The 13,115-nt window shown below is 35.7% G+C and overlaps 1 protein-coding gene across 1 annotated transcript in view; it reads left to right on the forward strand.

Moving 5' to 3' along the window:
* VWA8 (von Willebrand factor A domain containing 8) overlaps positions 1-13,115 on the forward strand; it is a 192,288-nt gene that overhangs the window by 15,573 nt on the left and 163,600 nt on the right. The window contains exons 3-4 of the mRNA XM_084510032.1: positions 4,352-4,482; positions 6,113-6,223. Of these exons, the coding sequence (XP_084366158.1) occupies positions 4,352-4,482; positions 6,113-6,223 (242 nt within the window). The remainder of the gene's footprint in view (positions 1-4,351; positions 4,483-6,112; positions 6,224-13,115) is intronic.

Here is a 13,115-nt window from a genome sequence, read left to right on the forward strand (position 1 = left end):
GAGACAATGATCTGCCTATGTAGATCTTACACATTCCCGTGAAGCAGTCAGCTCAGAGGAATTAATGATAAATAGGTTTACAGTCTTATCCAGGGAGGTAACTTCCCCCTTTCCAAGCCCCTGCAAAGACTCCCAACTTGTTTCTCTTCCACCGCAAGAACAAAAATTGTTGGAATGAAGGCCATTTCCATGAAAAGTTTACGAGGAAAAATAGTATTCCAATGAAAACTGACTGTGATGCAACTGCATTGTGAGGCTTTGAAAACTCCTTGGGTTTATTGCAGCAGCGTAAAATTGGAAGAGCAGCAGTGTTTTCCTTGTAAAGTGCTAAATGAAAGCAGCTGAAAGCAGGCCACACATGAGTGCCTTTCTCTTCGGCTCAGCCACCCTGCCTTCTTCAGTGTGCTGGGTACCGCATACTCTTCCTTTATGCTCCTTCTAAATGACAAAGTTGTGAAATGCATCTTTGACTATTTTCCTTTTAAAAAATATGTTTATGTTTTAGACAAAGACCTCCCTTCTTGTCCCCTGCTTCTTCCACCATATTTTAGAGTAACCACCCCCCTACACTGGATGTGCTGCAAATGGCTGTGTAAACTGCAGGAACCTGAAGAGAAGGAGATCTTTTTCCTCTCATGAACTTGTGCATCTCCTGAAAAAGAAGAACCGTTCTTGAACTCTCAACATGTGCTATAGCAAAGGTTTGGGTATGCAGTGGTCTTTTTTTATTCTGTTCAAATGGTGCACACTGGTGTCTTCTAAGTGCCTGTTGGCTATTTTGTGATTCACCAAACCAGAGTCATCCAGGGACATGAGCTCTAACATATTATGCATCACATCTGGAATAGATATTCTTGGAAATTGGTTTATTTATGTCTCTATCTGAGCAGTGGGAAGAGGTAGGTGTTTCCGTCATTTATGGGATTTCTTCTGTAGGTGGGACACAACAACTTGCCAGCAGATACTGTCTGCTATCTCCAGTGAATCTTACGGCTTCAGCGAGTGTAGCATATGCCAAGAATTCAAGTATGAGTGAACTGGAAAATTTCCGAGGCTAGCATAGCCATTTCAGTCTTGGTTTTATCAAAAGCTGATTTGTGGATCAAACAACAACAGCAGCTGCTGCATTTCCTGCAAAATCTGTCTAAAACATTTCCTTTATTTGGGGGCTTCTCAATTCCACTTTAGCTGCTCACTTTACAAAATCTTTGTGCAGATTCTGCTAGGTGTTGTTCTTCTTACCACATGTGAAGCAGTGGTATAATGCTATTTCTTTCCCTGGCCATCCTCAATGCATAGGAATAGCAAACTGTAGCACTGACTACTCTTCTGCATGTGCCAGATGGCGTCTTTGAGAATACGCTGTAGAGGCTTCCTACGCACCACCCTGCAGATTAAGAGTATGGGGCCAGCTACTTAGCTAGTGCAAATCAGCAGAGTGCCACTAAACAGCTTGTGCAAACCCCGTTTGCATTAGATGTTATCTGACTCATGGGATAATTAATAAAAACTGCTGTAATATACATGCTGACGCTTTTTTCAGCTAATTTGCCTTGTCTTCGAAATGTCATAGAGAATGATTATGTGCCTCTTGCAGTAAAGTTAACATCGAGCACTTGAACAGAGAGGGTTTTTTTCAAGTTGTATCAGACTGAAAAGCTTTGCAATGCAGATACCACAGTAAAAGTAATCTAAATATATAGAAATAATATAAGGTACTGCATGTGTACATCTGATGTTTCTTTAGAAATGTGCCCTGTGCTTTGGAAATAGTTTATGCAGTATAGACTGTGTGCGCAAAGGAAATTTTATATTTTCCTGATTTTAGAAGGAAATAACTGGAAAATTGAAATAGGGTTAATATGTTGGAGACGTACAGATACTGTACGTCAGAGTAGAAGGAAATGAAAAGTGGAAGCTGCTGTCATGGAAGATCACTTTAGGAAATGCTTTCTTTGAATTCCCGGCATTATTCCTAGCAGATTTCCTTTGAGTGAGTTTGCAAATGGGCAGTGTGCTGGTGGTGTGAAACGTATTAAAAACGTATTATGATTGATTCAGCTGTAACCTGTATATGTGAAGAATGATTTGAATGAAGAAGCAATGAAACTACTTCCTATTAACTGTATCAATGAGGCATTCTGTCTTTTGTGACTTTTTACCCAAAAGCAAGGTTAGGAAAGCACAATTGATCTTTTATTTTTAAAGTGGCATTTTGCATATTTATATTTCAGAGCACATTTGTGCTGTTTAACCAAGAGAATATAAGTGCACCGAAATGCATTAATGTTTGCAGGGGGGTGGTCATGTTCCTGAGACTTAGATTTTGAATGCTGTGTGCTTATGCTCTCTTTTACACGCCAGTTTGTCTTGCAGATGCTGCTGAACGTTCTTAAATCCTGTTTCTATTTATGGTGCCGCTTTTAAGCTTGACCCAAGTTTTTTCCTGAGGCCATCCTAAAAATAAAAAAGATAGCTACACATATTAATGGGAAATACACCAGAGGCGTTTGTTGTCATGCTCTGTCAATGCTTCCAATGCATGACTCTTGACATGAAAGAATTCAGTGTTTCAGCAAGATTTGCAAGCTTATTTGTCCAATTTAGGTAATGTAACCTTTTTTTTTTTTTTTTATAACAGCTGCTACAAAAATGCCCTAGAGGCGTGCACGGTGTATTCATACAACAGGTAGAAGTAATAATGAACATGCCTTCTCAGTGAGATCTGATTGCAATTTTAATGGTACCTTTAATAAAACACTTATTTGTGTGGTGCTTTTCAAACTACTGTACTTCTAGAGCAGCAAAATTTGGACAGAGCAGTTCTAATGTGCTCCATTAGCCTTTATTTCGTGAGAAATATAGGTAATAAGAACTTCCTTAATTTTCGGAGAATTTAACAAAGGAATATGATGTTCTCTGTGAGGCACCTATTTGCATTTGGCCTATGATGCACGTGATGTGCATAGCTTTGGGGAAAAACAGTATTTCAGAGAGAAGAAGAAAATATTCTTACATTCATAAAATTTTACCGCACCAACATTGGAGAGAACAGGATGTTCAATATTCCTGGGGACTTTAGTGACAGCTATTCAAAAACAAAACAACCTGAAATGTTTATTTACAATTAATGTGATAATCCTAACATGGATTGCTTGTTTATGTGTGTGTTATTTCTGTTCATATTGGTGGTAAGGATATGGTAGATTTCACTGGGAGTGGGAGAGGATTTCTAGTGGTTTTCCTGAGTGACAGATCAATGTTTTCACTTAAAATGTTTGATAAAGTTTTCCTTTGTCACCCTTATGCTGAAGAATCCTACTTAAACCTCATAAGATCTTTGTACTTTTTCCGTGGTTTTACAAAAATGAATTTTGGTTCTGATTCACAAAAACACAGAAGTGAATTTGAAACCTCATGAGTCGAAGGTCACTATTGCTTGCCGTCTTTTAACTTTGCCCTTTCCCCTGCCTCAGGAAAGCTAATATAAAACCAAAGCTTGTTTCTTAAAAATTTGGCTTCTAACTGCAACCAGCAGCCACATTGGGGAAAAAAAGGTAAACATACAACTATTAATTTGAAGATTTAATCTTCTGCTTCTTTCTCATTGCACTTCAGATGCATCTACAGCATCCCAGGCACCACCCTCGAAGCCCTAGCTTCAAACCCCATCATTGCTCGTCAGATTGTTCTGAAAGCAACCATATATACACAGGCATAAATAAACCTCCCTCCTGGCTTGCTTGTGTTCTTGCTCTCCTCCCATGCTAGTTAGTGCTTTTTGCTCATTTCTGAGACGTGTAATGTAAGCAGGAGTGCAGTTGTCTTTTAAGGAAGTAGCAAGTTAATTTTCAGGATATATTTAATCTATTTAATGTGATGCAAGCGGAGTATTTGCTTTTTTGAAGTTCATGATTCACAGAAGCATTGGGTTATAGGTTGGATGAGCCTTTTACAAATCATTAATAGCTTGTCTTTATTATACAAAACTGATGCTGACAAGTCTTTGCATTGATGAGCTCAGTGTGAAATGAGGATCAACAACTTTTTTGTTTTGTTTTTACTTTTTTAAAGGGGGAAGTTGTGCAGAGAGAAAGGCAGTGGGTAAGATAGGTATATCGACTGTGATGTAAACTAAGTAGTAAATGTAAACTAATAAAATTGATAAAACTGACGTAAACAATACAAACTGTGAGTGGAATCCCTGGCTCTTCAGTTATCTAGCTTTAGGGTGACACATATTTATGTCTTTGTTTTTGTTTTGGAGATAAGAACAAAAAGATGTATAAATGGCCAGGTATCTAACACGTTTGGAATTAAATATGTTCTTATCTTTATTTTTCTTTCAAAGTGACGGATTCTTTGGCCCAGTCTGTGATACAGCATTTAAGATGGATAATGCAGAAAGATCTTCTCGGCCAAGATGTCTTCCTTATTGGTCCTCCTGGGCCCCTCCGGCGATCTATTGCCATGCAGTATCTGGTATGTATGTTGGTTTAAATTCTTGGAGAAATAGCCATTCATGTCAGTTAGATGCTCTAGCCAAACTCTGGTTAGAAAGTCTTAACAGCAAGCAGTTCTAGAAGGTAAATAACTTTTTCCATAAACATGCTTTCTGGAGTTTAGTTTGTTTTAGATGAATAGAAAGTACAGACATTTTAATACATGTTTTTCTGTCTAAACTCCAGGGGAAAAAAAATAGTTGGAAAACTGTGTTACCATATGCTATCACAAATGGAGAAACAGTTTGTTCTAGGCATTATGTATGTTAGATTAAGTTATCTGCCTGCTGTTACAGACAACAAATCGTTTTTGCTTCATTGTATAAAAAAAGAAATGAAGGAAAGGATTTAGGAGAGGAGTGTTCTGAGTAACATTTGGGAACAGTTATCATGAGTGATTAGGAAGAGGAGACACGTGTATGATCCGCTCATGGAATGTGGGAAGCGCTTGCCTACATCCATCTGCATGAACCATGGCAGCACCATGTGCAAGATTTCACATTTAAGTCACTGGTGCCCTTAAATGATCGGGAAGGGGAGCGGCTGTCTGTCCCAAAAGATGATGTGGGTCGGGTTTTTTCTGCCATAAGCTCTGTCCAGACTCTGGTTGGGCAGAAGGATCACAAACGGAGGTGCCCCCCCCCTTTTTTTTTGTTTTCATATTACTCATAACAACAAAAAAAGATTGTACCTACCTGCATTATAGAGGGATCGGTGGCTTTGTAACCTAGCAGGTACAGAAAAAATGAAAATGAAGTAGTTCTGTTTTTTTCATATTTTTGCCTTTTTTTTTTTTTTTTTAACAACTATAATTAAAAGCTGTCTCTAAAGAGAGATCTGTTTCTTATACCTTTAGCTGAGTGGTAAGGGCTAAGGGTATTTCAGCATGAATCTGTTTCCTAGCAGAATATATGATATCCCAGATATAGAAGTAGCAGGAACATTGGGTATAAATGTGTGTTGTGTTCTGTTTGTTTGTTTTTGCTTTAAGGTAGAAAAATCTAAGTATAGCTCCTACTGAGTCAAAATTAAAAAAAAAAAATAATCTGAAGATTGAAGATTCACCATTTTGAAACAGACTATGATTTTACAGAAGTAAACTTCGTGGTGTGATACTAAGGGCAGATGGGATGAAAACAATATCACACATCAGTGTATTGACAAAGTATGTGCAGGTAATAATCACACCCATGTAATAGTACAAGTATTACTGAGCAGTAATAGAATTGAAGCTTTTGAGATTTATGGAAATCTTCTGATTTCTATTCATGACTTGCAGATGATGGTTGTTTTTCAGCATCCAGAAAATTAGCTTAGAGGACTTTATAGATGTTCAGTTGAACAGCTATATAGCTGGTTATTATATTTTTAGAACAGGTTTGGGGAAAATAAATTTTATTGAGCAGAAATTCAGGCCATTTTGTTTGAGGCAGAACACACTGTAAACATTTTAAAAATAAGAGATATTAGATTTTGTTCAGAGTTATTTCAGATCACCGTGCTGCTGCCTAGAGCTCTTTTGTACAATTACACCATTAGGCCTATTGTTATAGCTCACTTACTGCGCTTACAGTTTTATTTTTGTAATAACCTCTGAATGTTGTCCATAGGAACTAACAAAGCGGGAGGTTGAATATATTGCGCTGTCAAGAGACACCACAGAAACAGACCTCAAACAGCGACGAGAGATCCGAGATGGCAGTGCTTTTTATCTCGATCAGGCAAGTTGCAGTCGCGCACCACTGAATTTTTGTTTGCAACTAGTTTGAAGGAAATAACAATTTAAATGATGAGACCTTATTATGTGTTTTACAAAATGACTGATGTGTTTCTGATGTAGTTAGAAAGTCTCATATAACGCTCTTGATCTTGTTGTTAGTGAAAATGTTACCTTTACCAAAGTCCAAGATTACTCTCTATTGTAGGAGTAACACAGGGCTGTCTTCTTTTATTTAGGTTGAATTAGGGAGCCTGTTTTTTTCATGTGCTTCAGTAACAAGCACTGAAATCTATTCTGTGCAAGCTAGGCTGTTGTTTCACAAGCACTTCTCTTGGTATATCTCTTGCCTAACAGCTGTAGCACGTCAGATGTATTTCTAAAATAAATCTTTTGATCTAGTTTAATTGAAAAAGAGTCTAGTTCATGTATGTTAAGACTGCTTTGTGTTGTGAAACCTGAGCACAGTAAATAGAGACTTGATTCAGAAGCTCACTTCTGATCTAGACTGAAATAATGATTTAAATACTCCTGCTATCAGTATTTCCCCAACTCATCAGCTCATTTAGTACAACCACATAGTGACTTAGGTTAGGGAAGATTTCTGTTTGTCAAAGAGAAATGTCTTTATTTCTGTCTCTTATCAATGTCACGTCTCCCTTTTGATTGTGCAGGTAAAATATATACTTTGTTTAGTACAATAAAATACATACTTTGTTAATGTCCATCTTCCTAGATACCTAAAATTTGTATACAAGTTACGTGCCTAAATCGTTAGAGCGAGTCATTTTCTCTCATATAGTGTGAATTTAAATGTATTATCTAAAGAAGTTTTCAGTTGTTAGTACTATAGAGGCTAATGATATCACCGTCATATGAGTGATTTGTGGGTGGAAAGTAAGATGGGAGCAGAAGAGGAAAGCAAGCATAGAAGATCTATTCTCTGTTAAAGAAATATTTTCCCCTTTCTAAAAAGAAATAAAAATAGAAATCACATAGATCTTTCTCAGCACCACCAACGTTTAAGTAGATTTTAATGAAACCACGATAAAATGACTATGAATGACGGACGATCCTCAGATTGAAGGATAACAACTTTTTTTAGTTACTTCTGGGACTTCAAATTATTTCATGGTTATCTGGAAATACGAGGGTTGCGCAATATGAGATAATTTAAAGTACTGCACTGTGAATTAGGGCTATAAATGACTTCTCATTTACCAGAGGATGAGTTCATTCGTGCAAACTGGGGGGTTAACTCAGTAACTAATATGAGCTCCATGACTAACTGCTGTTATGGACAGTCTTACTCTCGTGTTTACTACAGGATAGTTCAAGTAAATTTTTCCTCAGGTTAAAATTATTAGTTAATTTCAAATTTATACAAGCCACTGTTTTACGGACCGTACAAACCTCAGCAAGATGTGAGATAATCTGTTAACTGTGTATTTGTGTGAAGATTTGTATCCCAATGTAAATATGAAGTTGTTTGCTTTGCTTTGTACAAGCTGTTTTGAATTATCTCACTTCAGTAAGAACACTCTGTAAAGGTTACCTTTCAAAGGTAAAGCTCTAAGATTACTGATCTCCCTCTATCTGTTGGACATTTGTAGTTAAAAGGCTTTTACCAGAACCCAGCATAGCAGTATTTCAGACTAGGATTTTCTTTTATTACCAAGTAAACCAGTAGGAATCATGTAAGAATCTTCAGTAGAAATCTTCAGCTTGTAATACACTCACCACACATAATAATCTATGTTTCCTTAAGTTCTGAGGGGAAAGTAAATCACTAATATCTAGATGAATACCTTTTAAATACTAGAAACATGAAAGATGAAAGATGTACCTGATAGTGATGTTCTAGCTGAAGTTTTCTAGCCCTCCATTTTAATTAAAGACACATAAAATATTTAGAACCATCACAGATCTAGTTATATCTTAGTAATATCAGGGAATAAAGTTTTACAGGTTACACAGAGGTTGAATTTTAGTTCATTTAATAATTTGAAGGTTTTCAGGTGGCAATTACCAATTCAAAGCATTACAGAAACTAGACACTACTTTTCTTTAAACCACAGACCACAAATGGTTTCAAGACAAAGAAGGTAACAGTTGGTAGCTTTAAAAAGTTACTCCTGAACGAGCTTGGATTGTTTCCATTGCCATAGATGAGCTAAAGAAAAGGTGAACTTACACAAGAGACTGAAGATACAAGCTACGCTTTTCAGAGTAATACACCATTTCCTTTCCTGTGGAATTGCATTCTAGCTGTTCATGACACCAAAGAGAAGACAGCAAAGCTTAAAAGTCTTCTTTTCCAGAATGTCCTCTGTGTGAATTCTGTGGCTCAAATAAAACGTAGCTGTTAGTTGTCTGAGATAGATGAGCCTCTTTGCCTGCAAGTCACAGTGTAATAATGTAGTTATCTTACACCTTGAATGATAATATATCGTAATGAAAGCTGGCATCTTGTTACCAGAAATAAATTTAATGCAGTGAATCATCAGGTTTGCAGGCCCACAAAGGTTTGCAGAGTTGTCCGTGAGTGATTGTTAAGGGATTATGGTTGTTTATAGCTCTGCATTTAATAGGGATAGATTAAATAGCGTAAATGCGTATCTCAGACGTTTCAAAACATCTGATTTATTTTAACAAGAAGTTACTGAATGTGATGGCAGTAGTTATTTCAGATAGATTTGGAAGATGGTGACTCAAGGGCAGCGATTGAAGTTCTGCATTGACGTGTATATATTGAAGGGCTAGCATATCACAAATCTCCACAAATCAGCATTTGTTAGTGCTGGAGTGAATCAAATGGGAGAACTTCTGGAGTTATAAAGTTAAAAGAGAGATCTGATAAGAAAAATATGTATGTGTATATATATATATATATATATACATTTCAAAATCAAAAATAAGGAAAACCAAATGAATGACTAGGCACCATTAAAATAAAGGAATTTGAATTATGAAATTCATTCCCAATTGCAATTGTGTAAAATAAATAATTTAAAATAGGGTAATGGTGAATTATTTGTTTTCATTCAAATACTGACAGAAAGTTCTGTTTTCTTGTCTTTACCATACACCACTAATTTTGTTTTTTGTCTGTTAATTGGCTGTTAAAAGACACAGAAATTACATTATTGCTTTTACTGAAACAGTATGTAACCTCTTGACTTTGTTCTGTAACTTATTGCATGGGTTAGCTATGTTCATATAGTTAGTTGGATTACTTTTTATTGCTTAAATATTTAAATGGCAGTTTCACATTTAGTTATTGATAAAACAGCTGGTCTTGCACTGTAGCTTTCTGTTTCTTTAGCTCTTTGTACATGAGCCACCCACTTGATTGAACCAGTGTGGAGATTCTTATTTCAGTCTATCCTGTTTTCAAAATTAATGGAATTAATTTGATATTTGACCTTTTTTTTGCCATTTTTGATTCAGTTTTGCTTTTTATCATGTGTGTAGAAGCCACACCTCTGGTTTAAAATCTTATTACTACAGCCTCCTATATTTTTAATTGCTGCAACTAAGGAAATCCTACACTAGAAGAATGCAGTGGGTGCAATTGGGAGAGAACCTAAGCCGCTTTGTGCTTGAGAGGTGTGTCACTCCAGGACTGTGCCACAGACTGTATTGCCTGGAATGCCTGGTTTGTTTACCCTGCATCTTCCAGCTTTTGTATTAAATGAAACACTTCCCAAACACAGAACACTTGGTTATATGAACAATCTTTTCCATTTAGCATAGTTAAACTAGCTGAGGATCAAATAAGTGGAAAAGCATTATATGGTCATATGCTGAAAAATTAAAATATAATGTCATTTTGAATATTTGCTAATTAAGCTGCACACACTGAATAGATAAGTATGTATATTGTGGCCTTTTCTGTGTATACAAAGAGTTAAGCTCAGTATTGATGTATCTTTGAACTAAATGAGCATACTCATTATGACAGAATAGCTTTGCATCCCCCACTGTACCAGCATCTTAGATTATACAATGATAAAATGCAAAATTGATTGTCAAGATACCAGAAAAGTGATCTTCTGCTATGACTTGAGAGACTTGATGTAGTAATCAATTAAACATCCAGAGTAACAGAAATGACAGCTTAAATTATCCTGTCTGAAAAATGAACATGACATAAAACCCCCTGGAGTAGCACTACGCAGAATTGAGTTTGGTTTCTTTTAATCAAAAGAGATCAGAAAGATAATATAAATAAATAAACAGAAGTAAGAAGTGAGATTATTTTTTTTGAAACAATAATCACATTTGTGCCTATGTGTGTGTGTAGATACATTTATATGTATACATAGGTATAAACATATCACAAAAACTCTTTATACTCTAGCAAAGAGATGGGCAAGAATGATTCATCTGTTTTTTTAAAAAAAATGCAGTGAATGCAAACTAATTTTGTGATTTGTTAACTTACTACCTTGGAATGCAATGCTCCAGATGTATGAATGTTACTAGTAATTTTCTTCTTCTGACCAGCACTGCAGAGAAAACAGAGAAATACTAGGTAGGAGCCAACAGTATTTGGTTGATGCCATCATTTAACTGGACCTGTTAGGTTAGCAGTATTTGATGTAGAAGCCATATGGGATAAATGGCTGTGATGTAGTGTAAGAAATATTAGGATTGTGTATTTATAATTCCTTATAGGTTAAAATCTAAGGTGTGAGGTTTCTTTTTTTCTTGTGTTTGTGTCTGTTACGTGCATATTCCACTTCCTTTTCAGCTAGTGTTTCTACGATGCAGGAACATACATACACTTTGTAATATGTGGGGTCATAGCATTCATAGGCAACGTGGATTTGATGAGTAGTGCTGTGAATCAAAGTGATTTTCCAGTGACAGTACCTTTATCACTTCTTAGATATCTGTGAAGTACTTAGTTTTCCTTTTTATTCAGCTACTTGTCAGACAGAAAAAATTAAACAACTCATCTCACTTATTACTATCCAGAAGACAAGTGTCATATAGAATGAAGATAAAAAAAAAAAACCACTAGGTTTCTTTGTTTGTAGATAATTGCACTGGCAAATCCTTTCAGAAACTCAGATTGTTTGCTCCTGGGCATTCTCTCTGCCCAACATGCAAGCTCTTCGATGTTCCTGATGTAGACTTACCGTTATCCTAATGAACCTGGTGTAAATTGGCTAAAAGGACCAGATCCTGTCTAAGTAGTGACCTATTCTCTTAGAAATATGGTTTGCAGTCACAGCTTCAAAAACGCCTGCTGTAGTGTTAGCGGAAGAAGTGATGGAAATAAAGCAGATCACTTGATCTGTGGTAGTTCAAAAAAAAAAAAAAAAAAAAAAAAAGTGGAGGAAGCTAAAAATCAATGACTAAGAAATAAAAGATTGCTCCAGTTCTTGTCACGTTAACATTATTTACGATTTTATCATATGTTGCTTCATTTCCTAGAGTAAACTGTAGCTTAGTTTTGTGGTCTGAACTTCCATTGAATGCAGATTGTTCCTTTTTAGTTGCTTTTCCTTCTGTCTTATGGGATTGAACTGTGAATGAGGTGTTGACTAGTTCAGGCCATTCTTCCTCACTAAAACATTTCTACCTTGGACATCTCAAGTCCCTTTTTCAATACAAACCAGTCTGGCTGATAGTGCTATGGTATACTGTGAATTGTCTTTTTTTTCTTTTTTTAACGAGTAAATAGCAGTATTATTAAAAACAAGTGCAGTCTACCCAGTAATTTTCCTAGCCTCAGAGGAGAAAAAGAAAACACTCGATTGTCACAGCGGGGGAGGTAGACTGAAGAATGATGATATAGCCCCCCACTACAGATGAAGAAAATATTTGAATGATTTGGTTCCTCAGGTACTTTTTTTATTTGAATAACCACATTAATTACTACTTTATTGTTTTTAAATAAAACACAAACATCATGTTTTGAACATATATAACTCAGTATATTTGTGGTCTAAATTGTTATGCGCAAAACAATAGTTTATCATAGTCTGCAAAGTGGGAAAAATTGTAACAAAAAATAGAATAGACATTCTCAGATGAATAGTAGGTCTGTTTTGAATCTCATCTTTGAATGTCATTATGCATTTGGTATGTTTTTTTTTTTAATTAAATGTTACTTTAAAGAACTAACACCAGATTTTCCAAATATTTAAAGAAAAAGGTAACTAAGTTTTTCTAATAAGTTTGGCATTATTGCCTTGAAATCGTTTGAATGTGGTCTTTATTAGCCCTTCTTTTCACTGCTAGATTTTTGACAATATTTTTATTTTGGAGGAATTATTTTGTTACTTCATTAAGTACTCATCCATCTCAGTGTTGCTCAACTGCTTTCCTGTTTGCTGAACTCCTGAGGGAAAAGAGTAACGAAGGACTTAAGCATTCTAAAAAGTGAACAAACTTATTAAATGATATTCTTTGTTAGAGGCATACCATTAGACATGCTGTTTAACCTCCAGATATTTTTAAAATCTAGTAAAGTAGATTCCCCAATAGGTGACAACTTTATATGCTTCACTGATCTTGACATCTGTCTGTACATCTATCTTTAGACTCTATCTAAATTTGTAGATAATTTCTTGCTATTTCCATACAAGTATTACAGAGAACTTGATGATCTGTTTAGTTCCATTAGTTCCATGTCTCCTTAAATGAGTAACCTGAGTCATTTTCAGAGAATTACGAGTCTTGGGCAATACCCTCTTCCTTGCCCAGTAAAACAAGGAAGAAAAGCTTATCGTGTAATCCATTCTGTATCCTTGCCATTTCTTTTCTCGATATCCTTTAGCTGTTGGTTAGTTTTAATGATTTACATCGGAAAGTTTTGATTTTTTTTATATTTAACCCATGGAACAAAATTTAGAAGATACTAATTTTGTCTCAGTTTGGTG

This window comes from Aythya ferina (genome assembly GCF_964211825.1).
Source record: "Aythya ferina genome assembly, chromosome: 1".
Classification (NCBI taxonomy): domain Eukaryota; kingdom Metazoa; phylum Chordata; class Aves; order Anseriformes; family Anatidae; genus Aythya; species Aythya ferina.